Source organism: Symphalangus syndactylus, chromosome 14 (assembly GCF_028878055.3).
Source record: "Symphalangus syndactylus isolate Jambi chromosome 14, NHGRI_mSymSyn1-v2.1_pri, whole genome shotgun sequence".
In the NCBI taxonomy this organism is placed as follows: Eukaryota; Metazoa; Chordata; class Mammalia; order Primates; family Hylobatidae; genus Symphalangus; species Symphalangus syndactylus.
This window is the reverse complement of record NC_072436.2, coordinates 118,701,440-118,714,919: the sequence shown is the minus strand read 5'-3', so window position 1 is coordinate 118,714,919 and position 13,480 is coordinate 118,701,440. Positions and strand designations below refer to the sequence as shown.

General features: G+C 51.1%; 1 protein-coding gene across 1 annotated transcript; it reads left to right on the top strand.

The window, feature by feature from the left end:
- The first annotated feature begins 7,859 nt into the window (after window positions 1-7,859).
- On the top strand, window positions 7,860-9,658 carry LOC129462775 (hemoglobin subunit zeta). The gene is made up of 3 exons (XM_055243103.1): window positions 7,860-8,219; window positions 9,106-9,310; window positions 9,427-9,658. The coding sequence occupies exons 1-3, from the start codon at window positions 8,125-8,127 to the stop codon at window positions 9,553-9,555; spliced, it is 429 nt and encodes a 142-aa protein (XP_055099078.1). The 5' UTR covers window positions 7,860-8,124; the 3' UTR covers window positions 9,556-9,658.
- The last annotated feature ends 3,822 nt before the right edge of the window (window positions 9,659-13,480 follow it).

Below are 13,480 nucleotides of genomic sequence, written 5' to 3'. Positions count from 1 at the left end.
CAAAAGCCAGACAGACACAAATGAGAGCATTCTGTATTGTTTCATTTCTATGAAGGTTAAAAGCAGGCAAAAACAAACAAAGTGCTTGCAGATGCATATCTGAGTAGTTAAAAACTTACTGAAAAGCAGGCCTGGCTCATACCTTTAATCCCAGCACTTTGGGAGGCGGGCAGATCACGAGGTCAGGAGATCGAGACCATCCTGGCTAACACAGTGAAACCCCGTCTCTACTAAAAATACAAAAAATTAGCCGGGTGTGATGGCTGGTGCCTGTAGTCCCAAGTACTCCAGAGGCTGAGGCAGGAGAATGGCGTGAATCCAGGAGGTGGAGCTTGCAGTCAGCTAAGATCGGGCCACTGCACTCCAGCCTGGGCAACAGAGCGAGACACTGTCTCAAAAAAAAAAAAAAAAACTTACTGAAAAGGAAGAAGTCAGGTGGGAGGTTACCTTTGGGGAGTATTGGGGTGCTGTCTGCTTTCTAATAATTCATTAAACTGTAGTCTACATCTTGCGCATATTTCACAATGGAAAAATAGAAAGGAGCCCCTGCGCATAATGATGCTTTGAAGGTTTGGAAATTTCAGATTCAATTCCTCTCTTTGTGGGCGCCAAGGATGGGAAGGGCAGGTGGTTCCAGTGGGAAAGAGGAGGCCCTGGGGCCTCAAAGTATCTAAGGACAATCCCCCAGCGTGGGCGGCACCTACCCTGGAAACAGGACTCTACTTCCTCCTCTGTTAGGGAGCAGAGCAGCCCTGCAGTGCCTTCTGGGCACAGGCCCTCACTCTGCAGCTGGAGGGTTTCTCCCAGGCACTGAGAGCCCTTCACGGCCCAAATGCCCCGTGCACTCAGCCTCTGGACTTGCCTTCCCTGCTCTGTATATCTCCCTCTGCCTGGCCCTCAGCCTCCGCCATCACTCACTGTCTTCTCTGCCAGTCTATTCACCTGTCTCTGCCCCTCTCTCTGCCACCTTCTCTCCTATTGAGGAGACGAAACGTCAGGCACAGACCCACACCCCCTCCTCATGGGCCCATGTGCCCAAGGTGCCCCTAGGTGCCAGGCTGAGACGAACCAGGAGTGTCCTTCTGAACCAAGCAACAGTGAAGGGTGACCAGGGAGGGCCAGTTCATCTCGGTCTGAAAGAAGCCCCAGATGAGGAAAGGATACACTGGCCTCCTGCGGTCAGCAGCACTTCCCAGGACAGTGAGCAAGACAGGGTAAGGCCAGAGTGGGCGGGCACACCCCTGGGAGAGAGGAGCCCTGCCACACAAGAAGAGGAGCCGCTGTGAAATGTGCACAAGGAACAGACCAGCAAGGAGGACCCAGGCAGCGCTAGAAGGGAGTTCCTGGAAGCCTGGTAGAGAGCCCCTCCCATCTGCTAAGCCCGGAGAGCATCGAAGGCTGCTGCTGCCCTCAACCCTGACAATCTCATCATCTCACATCTCAGGCATGGAAGAATGAGGGCCGTTACATGAGTAAAACATCAAGTACACTCCAGCCTGGATGACAGAACCAGGCTCCATCTTAAAAAAAAGAAAAAAAAATGCCTGTGGTCAAAGCTCTCCTTACAGGGGAAAAGAAAACAAAACAAACTTCTCCTTAAAGAAAACATTTGCCTTTGATTGTGTCATAATTCCAGCAGGATTCTGTGCAGATAACTCTTTAGCTAACTCTAAAATTCATACAGAAAGGTAAAGAAATTAGAATAGCCAAAGAAATTTTGAAAACGAAGAATAAACAGAGAGGAATCGCATTCCTCAATTTTTAACAGCTCTATTGAGATAAAATTCACATACCATACAGTTCACCCGTTTAAAGTGTGTAATTCAGGCCGGGCTCAGTGGCTCATGCCTGTAATCCCAGCTACTGAGAAAACTGAGGCAAGAGAATCGCTTGAACCCGGGAGACGGAGGTTGCTGTGAGCCGAGATCGCGTCATTGCGCTCCAGCCTGAGCAACAAGAGCAAAACTCCGTCTCAAAAAAATAAATAAGGTGTACAATTCAGTGGGTTTTAGTATATTTACAGTTATGCAACCATTATCATAGTCAATTTTAGAACATTTTCATTACCCAAAAAGCAAACCCGTATATTAATACATTAGCAGTCACAGCTCCCACGATGCTAGCACTAGAGAACCACCAATCTACCTTCATGTCTGTGGATTTGCCCATTCTGGACACGTCATGTATGTGGAATCATACAACATGTGGCCTTTTTTGTCTGGCTTCTTTCCCTGAGCGTGTTTCCAAGGCCCATTCGTGGGCTGTACAATGGATCCGTCCTTCATTGCTTTCTACGGCTGAAGAGTATCCCATTGGATGAATCATACCATATTTTATTCATCAGTTGATGGACATTGCTTTTTGCCAAATATGAATAATGTTATCACATACATACAAACTTTTTTTTTTTTTTTTGGAAATGGAGTCTCGCTCTGTTGCCCAGGCTAGAGTGCAAAGGCACGATCTCGGCTCACTGTAACTTCCGCCTCCTGGGTTCAAGCAATTCTCCTGCCTCAGCTTCCCGAGTACCTGGGATTACAGGCTCCTGCCATCACACCCGGCTAATTTTTGTGTTTTTAGTAGAGACAGGGTTTCACCATGTTGGCCAGGCTGGTCTCAAACTCCTGACCTCAGCGATCCACCTGCTTCGGCCTCCCAAAGTGTTGGGATTACAGGCGTGAGCCACTGCGCCTGGCCTGCTTTTGTTTGTCTTTTTTTTTTTTTTTGAGACAGAGTCTCGCTTTGTTGCCCAGGCTGTAGTGCAGTGGCGCAATCTCACTGCAAGCTCCGCCTCGCGGGTTCACGCCATTCTCCTGCCTCAGCCTCCTGAGTAGCTGGGACTACAGGCACCTGCCACCACGCCCGGCTAATTTTTTTATTTTTTTAGTAGAGATGGGGTTTCATCATGTTAGCCAGGATGGTCTCGATCTGCTGACCTCATGATCCACCCACCTCGGCCTCCCAAAGTGCTGGGATTACAGGCGTGAGCCACCGCGCCTGGCCCTGCTTTTGTTTCTTTTGGGCATATATCTAGGAATGAAATAGCTGGGTCACAGGGCAACTCTTGTTTAGTCTTTTGAGGAATTCCCAAGTTGTTTTCCACAATGTCTGCACCATTTTACAGTCTCACCAGCAGTATATAAAGATTTCCATTTCTTCACATTCTTGCCAACACTTGTTATTGTGTCTTTTTAAATATAGTCATCCTAGTAGATGTGAAGTGCTATCTATGGTTTTGATTTGTATTTCCCTAGTGACTAACGATGTTGTGCATCTTTTTACATGTTTATTGGCCATTGGTATATTTTCTTTTTTTTTTTTCTTGAGACAGTCTCGCTCTGTTGCCCAGTCTGGAGTGCAATGGCGCAACCTCTGGCTCCTGGGTTCAAGCGATTCTCCTGCCTCGGCCTCCCAAGTACCTGGAATTACAGGCGTCCGCCACCAAACTCAGCTAGTTTTTGTATTTTTAGTAGAGATGGGGTTTCGCCATGTTGGCCAGGCTGTTCTCAAACTCCTGATCTCAAGTGATCTGTCCGCCTTCATGTATATCTTCTTTTTTTTTTTTTTTTTTTTTTTTTGAGACGGAGTCTCGCTGTCTCCCAGGCTGGAGTGCAGTGGCGCGATCTCGGCTCACTGCAGGCTCCGCCCCCCGGGGTTCACACCATTCTCCTGCCTCAGCCTCCCGCGTAGCTGGAACTACAGGCGCCTGCCACCTCGCCCGGCTAATTTTTTGTATTTTTAGTAGAGACGGGGTTTCACCGTGTTAGCCAGGATGGTCTCGATCTCCTGACCTCGTGATCCACCCGCCTCGGCCTCCCAAAGTGCTGGGATTACAGGCGTGAGCCACCGCGCCCGGCCCATGTATATCTTCTTTAATAGAAATGTGCATTAAAGCCGGGCACGGTGGCGCACGCCTATAATCCCAGCACTTTGGGAGGCCAAGGCGGGCGGATCTCCTGAGGTTGGGAGTTCAAGACCAGCCTGACCAATAGGGAGGAACCCCTTCTCTACTAAAAATACAAAATTAGCCAGGTGTGGTGGCACATGCCTGTAATCCCAGCTACTCAGGAGGCTGAGGCAGGAAAATCACTTGAACCGAGGAGGCGGAGTTTGCAGTGAGCTGAGATTGCGCCATTGCACTCCAGCCTGGGCGATAAGAGCAAAACTCTGTCTCAAAACAAAAAACAAAAAACAAAAACAACAAAAACCTGTTAGCCGGCCGTGGTGGTGCACACCTGTGGTCCCAGCTACTCAGGAGGCTGAGGCATGAGAATCTCTTGAACCCAGGAGGCAGAGGTTGCAGTGAGCCGAGATTGCGCCATTGCACTCCAGCCTGGGCAACAAGAGCAAAACTCCGTCTCAAAAAAAAAAATGCATTAAAATTATTTGCAATTTTTCTTTTTTTAATTATTTATTTGTGAGAGACAGGGTCTCGGTCTGTCACCCAGCCTGGAGTTAGGGTGAGATCCTAGCTTACTGCAGTCTCAAACTCCTTAGCTCAAGTGATGCTCCCACTTCAGCCTTCCAAGAAACTGGGACTATGGGCGCACTATGCCTTGCTAATTTTTGTTTGTTTGTTTGTTTTCTGTTTTTTGAGACGGAGTTTCACTCTGTCACCCAGGCTGGAGTGCAGTGGCGCAATCTCGGCTCACTGCAACCTCTGCCTCCTGGATTCAAGCGATTCTCCTGCCTCAGCCTCCTGAGTAGCTGTGACTACAGGTGTGCAACACCACGCCCAGCTAATTTTTGTATTTTCTGTAGAGACGGGGTTTCACCATGTTGGCCAAGATGTTCTCGATTTCCTGACCTCGTGATCTGTCCACCTTGGCCTCCCAAAGTGCTGGGATTACAGGACTCAGCCACCATGCCCAGCCAATTTTTTTTTTTTTTTTTTTGAGACGGAGTCTCGCTATGTCACCCAGTCTGGAGTGCAGTGGCGCAACCTCCGCTCACTGCAAGCTCCGCCTCCCAGGTTCACGCCATTCCCCTGCCTCAGCCTCCCCAGCAGCTGGGAATGCAGGTGCATGCCGCCACGCCCGGCTAATTTTTTGTATTTTTAGTAGAAACGGGGTTTCACCGTGTTAGCCAGGTTGGTCTCGATCTCCTGACCTCATGATCCGCCTGCCTCGGCCTCCCAAAGTGCTGGGATTACAGGCTTGAGCCACCGCGCCTGGCCAGCCAATTTTTTTTAAGAGAGGGGGGTCTCACTGTGTTGCCCAGGCTAATCTTGAATTCCTGGGTTCAAACAATCCTCTCTCCTCGGGCTCTGAAAGTGCTGAGATCACAGGCGTCAACCACCACACCCAGCGGCCATTTTAAAATTGATTACTTGTCTATTTATTATTGAGTTGTAAGATATTTTGGGCCAAGCACGGTGGCTAACGCCTGTAATCCCAGCACTTTAAGAGGCTAAGGTGGGCAAACCACTTGAGGTCAGGAGTTCGAGACCAGGCTGGCCAACATGGCAAAACACCATCTCTACTAAAAATACAAAAAAGTTAGCCAGGCATGGCCGGGCGCGGTGACTCACGCCTGTAATCCCAGCACTTTGGGAGGCCGAGGCGGGTGGATCACCTGAGGTCAGGGGCTCAAGACCAGCCGGACCAACATGGAGAGACCCCGACTCTGCTAAAAATACAAAATTAGCCGGGTGTGGTGGTGCATGCCTGTAGTCCCAGCTACTCACGAAGCTGAGGCAGGAGAATGGCTTGAGCCCAGGAGGCAGAGGTTGTGGTGAGCTGAGATCATGCCATTGTACTCCAGCCTGGGTGACAAGAGTGAAATTCTGTCTCAAAAAAAAAAAAAAAAAAAAACTGTTAGCCGGCCGTGGTGGTGCACATCTGTGGTCCCAGCTACTCAGGAGGCTGAGGTAGGAGAATCGCTTGAACCCAGGAGGCGGAGGTTGCAGTGAGCCAGGATTGCACCACTGCAATCCAGTCTGGGTGACAGAGCAAGACTCTGTCTAAAAAAAAACAAAAACAAAAAAGATATTTTGTATGTGTTTGGAAAACTTCCCTATCAGATATATGATTTGCAAATATTTTTCTCTCATTCTGTGAGACATTATTCAATTTTAAGACATGATAGGGCTATACTAATCAAGACACTGGTTGTGGTAAAGGATAGACACATAGAACAGAACAGAGAGTCCAGAAATTGACCCACAAACCTATGCCCCATTCATTTTTTATGAATAAGTGCAAGAAGCCAACTGAATAGAAAGCATATAGCCTTTTCAAAAAATAGTGCTGGAACAACTGGACATCCATAGGCAAAAAACAAACAAGCAAACAGAAGAATCTGGACCTGCCCTTCACACCTCAGACAAAAGTCATCTCAAAATGGATTGTAGATCTCAATATAAACATAAACTACACAACTTTAGAAGAAAACAGAGGTGAAACTCTTTGTGTTCTATGGATAGGCAGACAGTTCCTAGGCGTGGCACTAAGTAAGATTCACTTAAAATTTTTTGACAAATTGGACTTTATTAAAACTTTTGCTCTACAAAAGACAATGTTAAGAGAATGAACAAGCTACAAACTAGGAGAAAACATTTGCAAATTGCATATCTGACAAGCGATTGCATCCAGAAGTACACAGAGCTCTAAAAATTCATCTGTAAGAGAATAAACCACCCAATTTTAAAATGGGCAAAACAGGCCGGGCGCAGTGGCTCATGCCTGTGATCCCAGCACTTTGGGAGGCTGAGGCGGGTGGATCATGAGGTCAGGAGATCGAGACCATCCTGGCTAACACGGTGAAATCCCGTCTCTACTAAAAATACAAAAAATTAGCCGGGCATGGTGGCGGGCACCTGTAGTCCCAGCTACTCAGAAGGCTGAGGCAGGAGAATGGCGTGAACCTGGGAGGTGGAGCTTGTAGTGAGTGGAGATCGCACCACTGCACTTCAGCCTGGGCAACGGAGTGAGACTCCGTCTCAAAAAAAAAAAAAAAAAAAGGGCAAAATACTTGAAAAGATATTGGCTAGGCGCGCTGCCTCATGCCTGTAATCCCAGCACTTTGGGAGGCCAAGGCGGGTGGATCACAAGGTAAGGAGTTCAAGACCAGCCTGGCGAAGATGGTGAAACCCCGTCTCTACTAAAAAAAAAATAAAATAAAATAATTGGCCGGGCACAGTGGCTCATACCTGTAATCCTAGCACTTTAGGAGGCTGAGGCAGGTGGATCAGGAGGTCAGGAGATCGAGACCATCCTGGCCAACATGGTAAAACCCCATCTCTACGAAAATACAAAAATTAGCCAGGCATGATGCCGGGTGCCTGTAATCCCAGCTACTCGTGAGGCTGACACATAAGAATCACTTGAACCAGGGAGTGAGAGGTGCAGTGAGCTGAGCTCGCACCACTGCGCTCCACCCTGGGTGACAAATCAAGATTCCATCTCAAAAAAAGAAAAAAAAAATTAAAAGGAATATTTGCCTCATTATGTTACAATAACTAATATGGAAAGCAATACTGCAGTCCCTATTAGCACATGACATTAGGTGAATTCTCCTTCGGCCCCGGACCTGCTGTCTCCTCCTGCTTGTCAGGGGACAGACTCAGTACGTCTCCCCTCAGCACTGGGTGGACCTAACCCTTGCTTTCTTGGAGGAAACCCACGAATCCCAGAGACAAAGGGGGAAGGGCACTGGTATGTGGTTGGGCACGGCTGCCTGAGGTCGGTGTCAGCCGACCGTGGGGCATGTGCCCAGGAGGCTGCTTACTGGGCCCTGCTCCTCTGGTTTCCCGCAAGTCATAATTCTGAAATGAATAAAGACGGTGCAGAACTGGACTGCAAATGCTGGAGTGACCTACTGGGAGGGTGGGGCCCATATCTCTCCTAGACTCTGTGGTCAGACTCTGGCCAACTCCCCCTCTAAGGCCACAGGAGAGGAACAGGAGTGACAGCCCCCAAACCCCAGTCCCACCGGCCCTGAGGGCCCCTTTGTCACTGGATCTGATAAGAAACTCCACCCCTGCAGCCCCCTCCCCTCACCTGACCAACGGCCACAGCCTGGCTGGGCCCAGCTCCCTGTATATAAGGGGACCCTGGGGGCTGAGCACCACCAAGGCCAGTCCTGAGCAGGCCCAACTCCAGTGCAGCCGCCCACCCTGCCACCATGTCTCTGACCAACACCGAGAGGACCATCATTGTGTCCCTGTGGGCCAAGATCTCCACGCAGGCCGACACCATCGGCACCGAGACTCTGGAGAGGTGAGTGTCAGACGGGACTGCCAGAGGGACTGGGCGGGAGGCCAGGTATGTGAGTGGGGACAGTGGGGAGGGGGCGGTGGGGAGGGGACAGTGGGAGGGGACTGTGGGGAGGGGACATTGGGGAGGGGACAGTGGGGAGGGGACAGCGGGAAGAGGACCGTGAGGAGGAGACAGTGAGGAGGGGACCGTGAGGAGGAGACAGTGGGGAGGGGACAGTGGGGACAGATAGCCTTTCCTCTCAGTGAGGAGGGCAGGGTAAGGAGGGTACGATTAGAACTTGCACAGGCATCTGGGCTCGCTGAGACCTGGGCAGGCACAGGCCCAGGTTCTGACAAGCAGAGGGTGAAAGGGTTCGTTCTAGGCCTGAAGGGCCTCACAGGGCAGCCAGGGCACTACAGCCTCTAAAGTCCCAGCATCTGGGATAAGGGCACTGTTCCAGCGTCAAAGTCCCAGCGTCTGATCCCCTGGGAGGGCCAGGGAGCTTTTCCTTCCCTGGAACGCTGCTGGGAGGTCATGAGCCTGCAGAAGGGGTGGCGGGCAACCCAGTCTGGGGCTGGGAGGGAAGTCCTGTGGCCAGAGGAGACGGTGGAGGGGCTGGGGCCACCAGGCGTGCTGGAGGCGGAGGGCGGGAGATTTGGGGACCAGGCTGCACAGAACCCGTTGGAAGCAGGGCGATCAGCCGGGAGCTGCAGGGGCCTGGGGGGCCTCTAGCCCAGGGCAGCCTGGGAGGGACAGCTGCCTGGGCACCCGGGCACCTCGAGGAGGGGCTGGAGCCTGCTGCGGGGTCGCAGATGTGCCCTGGTGCTGGGAGACGGTCGCAGGGCGCGTGGGCCGTGGGCGGGAGGCTGCGCTGCTGGGAGCTCACGGCCCCCGCCCCCCGTCCCAGGCTCTTCCTCAGCCACCCGCAGACCAAGACCTACTTCCCGCACTTCGACCTGCACCCGGGGTCCGCGCAGTTGCGCGCGCACGGCTCCAAGGTGGTGGCCGCCGTGGGCGACGCGGTGAAGAGCATCGACAACATCGGCGCCGCCCTGTCCAAGCTGAGCGAGCTGCACGCCTACATCCTGCGCGTGGACCCGGTCAACTTCAAGGTGCGCGGGGCGCGGTGCGGGCGGGGCGGGGTCCCGGCGGGGCGGGGCGGGGTGGGGCCGCGGGGCGGGGCCCGGGCTAGGCCCCGCCCCCCGCGCTGAGCCGCCCCCGCCCCCAGCTCCTGTCCCACTGTCTGCTGGTCACCCTGGCCGCGCGCTTCCCTGCCGACTTCACGGCCGAGGCCCACGCCGCCTGGGACAAGTTCCTATCGGTGGTGTCCTCTGTCCTGACCGAGAAGTACCGCTGAGCACCGCCTCCGGGACCCCCAGGACAGGCTGCGGCCCCTCCCCTGCCCTCGAGGTTCCCCAGCCCCACTTACCGCGTAATGCGCCAATAAACCAATGAACGAAGCAGCGTCCACCTGGTCTCTGTTGTCCCTGGGCGGCGGGCGCGTGGGGAGGCGCAGCGGGAGGAGGGCGCCCGGGCTGTCTCGGGACCACTGCTGGGCCGCAGGGATCCTTGCACCGACCCCAGGGTCTCTAAGAGGCAGAGGGATGTGCAGCTCCCGGGGCGGGAGCGGGGGGCACTCGGGACCCCGGCGTAGTGGAGAAGGGGTGCAGTTAGGCCTTTGCGGAGGAGGAAGCAGTGCTGGCGCCCACCCACTGCGGCTCTCCCTGGGACCTCCGTGGTCTTCCTTCTTTATTTCTCCCGAATGTGTCCTATTTCCTGATTTCAGAACGATCAGGACGAAGAGGGAGTGATGGGCGTCTGCGCTCACTCATTCCTTCTTCCATTCCTCAATGAAACATTTACTGGGCATAAGACAGCCTAGGCATGTTTCTGGGCTATGGGTACCGCAGCTGAAATAAAGCCCTCTGCACCGTGGGGCTGACAATCTAGTGGGGGATACAGACGTGATATAGACAGATCACAGTTCACAGAAATGAGACAGGAAAAGAGGCTGAGCCTCACTCATAGGAGAAACGCAAGTTAAACTACACAAAAATAAAAAACCTCACTGAGATCCATGTCTCACCTCCCTGATAGGCAAAAATCCATGAGTTTGATCAGACTGCAGGCGCCCCTCCTCCACCGGGCACCCCTCATCCAGGGCAGAGGGAGCCAAGCCCGGGACGCAAGTCCACCGGGGCATCTCATTTGCTAAAGACCTGAAAACCCAGGTGTCCATCATCAGGACTAACTGGAAAAACCAAGGGTATCCGCAACACCGAGAGCTCGACTGAAAAAAAATGAGGATAATTTCTTTTTTTTTTTTTTTTTTTTTTTTTTTTTTGAGACGGAGTCGCTCTGTCGCCCAGGCTGGAGTGCAGTGGCGTGATCTCGGCTCACTGCAAGCTCTGCCTCCCGGATTCACGCCATTCTCCTGCCTCAGCCTCCCCAGTAGCTGGGACTACAGGCACCTGCCACTACGCCTGGCTAATTTTTTGTATTTTTAGTAGAGACAGAGTTTCATCATGTTAGCCAGGATAGTCTCGATCTCCTGACCTCGTGATCCGCCTGCCTCGGCCTCCCAAAGTGCTGGGATTACAGGCGTGAGCCACCGCGCCCGGCCTAAAATGAGGATAATTTCTAATAATGAAAATAAAGAGGTTAGAATAGTGTATACACAATGGTAGAACAGAGGGGAAACACGAATATGTGTGTACACATATATGTGAGCTTATGCATAACTATGTGTGAGGCTGTGTGTGGACATGTGTGTGTGTGCACAGCCATGTATGTGCCCACATGTGCTTATTTCTGCAAAAATGAACCATGGGAGGACAAACTGGAAATGAATACAAATAATAAGGTGGGTAGGGATGGAGGGGAAGGTGGAAGGAAGCTCCTCCAAGTCTGACTCTCTACATAGTTTTGACCTTTGAATTGTGTAAATATTTTACATTATCAAAAATAAATTCAGGCTGGGCATGGTGGCTCATATCTGTAGTCCTAGCACTTTGGGAGTCCAAGGGGAGAGGATTGCTTGAGGCCAGGAGTTGAAGGCCACCCTGGCCAACATAGAGAGACCCTGTCTTTAAAAAAAATTACAAAATTAAGGCCGGGCGCGGTGGCTCACACCTGTAATCCCAGCACTTTGGGAGGCCGAGGCGGGGAGATCACGAGGTCAGGAGATCAAGACCATCCTGGCTAACATGGTGAAACCCCGTCTCTACTAAAAAGTAGAAAAAATTAGCCGGGCTTGGTGGTGGGCCCTTGTAGTCCCAGCTACTCGGGGGAGGCTGAGGCAGGACAATGGTGTGAACCCAGGAGGCGGAGCTTGCAGTGAGCCAAGTTTGTACCACTGCCCTTCAGCCTGGGTGACAGAGCAAGACTCCAACTCAAAAAAAAAAAAAAATTACAAAATTACAAAATTAATAAGATTAAAATAAAAAGAGTGGCCTTGCCAGTGGCTCAAGCCTCTAATCCTACCACTTTGGGAGGCCAAGGCTGGAGGATCACTTGATGCCAAGAGTCGAAGGCCAGCCTACGTAACACAGCAGGACCTCATCTCAAAAAGATTAAAAAATTAACTGGGCATGGTAGCAGCAGATGATTCAGGTTAGGTAAGCCTCCAAATTGGGGGTTAGCCTGGGGGGGGTTCTTGGCTTTGCCCAGGAAGGAATTCAAGGGCAAGCTGGTGGTGTTAAACAGCAACTCTGATATCGAAGTCACAGCAGACAGCAGGAGCAGAACACTGCTCCTTACAGAGCAGGGGTACCCCATAGGCAGTGTGCGCAGGAGAGCAGCTCAGAGGCACCGCTGCACTCATCTTTATACCCACTTTTAATTATATGCAAATTAAGGGAAAGTTTATGCACAAATTTCTAGGATGAGTGTGGTAACTTCTGGGTGGTCCAGTCACTGCCATGGAAAGGGATGGTACTCTCTGGATGTTGCCATGGCGATGGTAAACTCCCATGGCACACTGGTGGGCGTGTCTTATGGAAAGCTGCTTCTGCCCTACTTGTTTTAGCTGGTTCTCAATTTGGTCCGGTGTCCGAGCCCAATCTCCGGAGTACATGTGGAGTCCCACCTCCTACCTCACACCTGCAGTGCTATCTACTCAGGAGGCTGAGGCTGGAGGATTGCTGGAGCCCAGATGTTGAAGGCTACAGTGAACTATGATTGTGCCACTGCACTCCAGCCTGAGCGACACAGCAATACTCTGTCTCTAAAAAAGCAAAACACACAAACAAAAAGAGTGGCTGGGTGCAGTGGCTCACACTTGGAATCTTAGCACTTTGGGAGGCCAAGGTGGGATGGTCACTTGAGCCTGGGAGTTAAAGACCAGCCTAGCCAACACAGCAAAACTTTATCTCTACTAAAATATATATATATTTTTTAATTAGCCGGATGTGGTGGTGCACCTGCAGTCCCAGCTACTTGGGAGGCTGGGTTGGGGGTGGAGGGGAGTATCACTGGAGCCCAGAATTTCCAGGCTGTAGTAAGCTATGATTGCACCACTGCACTCCAGCCTGGGCAACAGAGAGAGACCTTATCTATATAAAAAAAAAAAAAAAGAGAGAGAGAGAGAAAATTGAACACTCCTAATTGAAAACCCCCAAACTGAAAACCAAATTAAATAAATGAACCAATGTAAGAATGTGGTGATATAATAATCAGAAAAAAGAATTGTTCCAGGTGACTTCTGAACACAGAACCTTGGCTATGACTGAAAGAACTGCAAAGACACTCTAACACTCTGTAGTTTATTGTTCCTAATAACATATATATAATAATTTCATAACCTTTTATTTTGAAACACATTCAAATTATCAAGAAATAAAAACGCCGTGCAAGAATAAGACAAAGATGGAGAAAGAAGGATGAGTGCTGGTGGTTCGGGGCTTTTAGGGGGTGATGGAAACATTCTAAAATTGATTATGGTGATGGTTGCACAATTATGTGAACACATTAAAAATTATTGAAATGGGCCAGGGGTGGTGGCTCACCCCTGTAATCCCAGCACTTTGGGAGGCCAAGGCGGGCAGATTACCTGAGGTCAGGAGTTGCAGACTAACCTGGCTAACATGGTGAAACCCCCGTCTCTACTAAAAATGCAAAAATTAGCCACGCATGGTGGCACATGCCTGTAATCCCAGCTACTTGCGAGGCTGAGGCAGGAGAATTGCTTGAGCCTAGGAGACATAGGTTGCAGTGAACCGAGATCGTGCCACTGAACTCCAGCTTGGCAGACAGAGTGAGACTCTGTCTCAAAAAAAAAAATT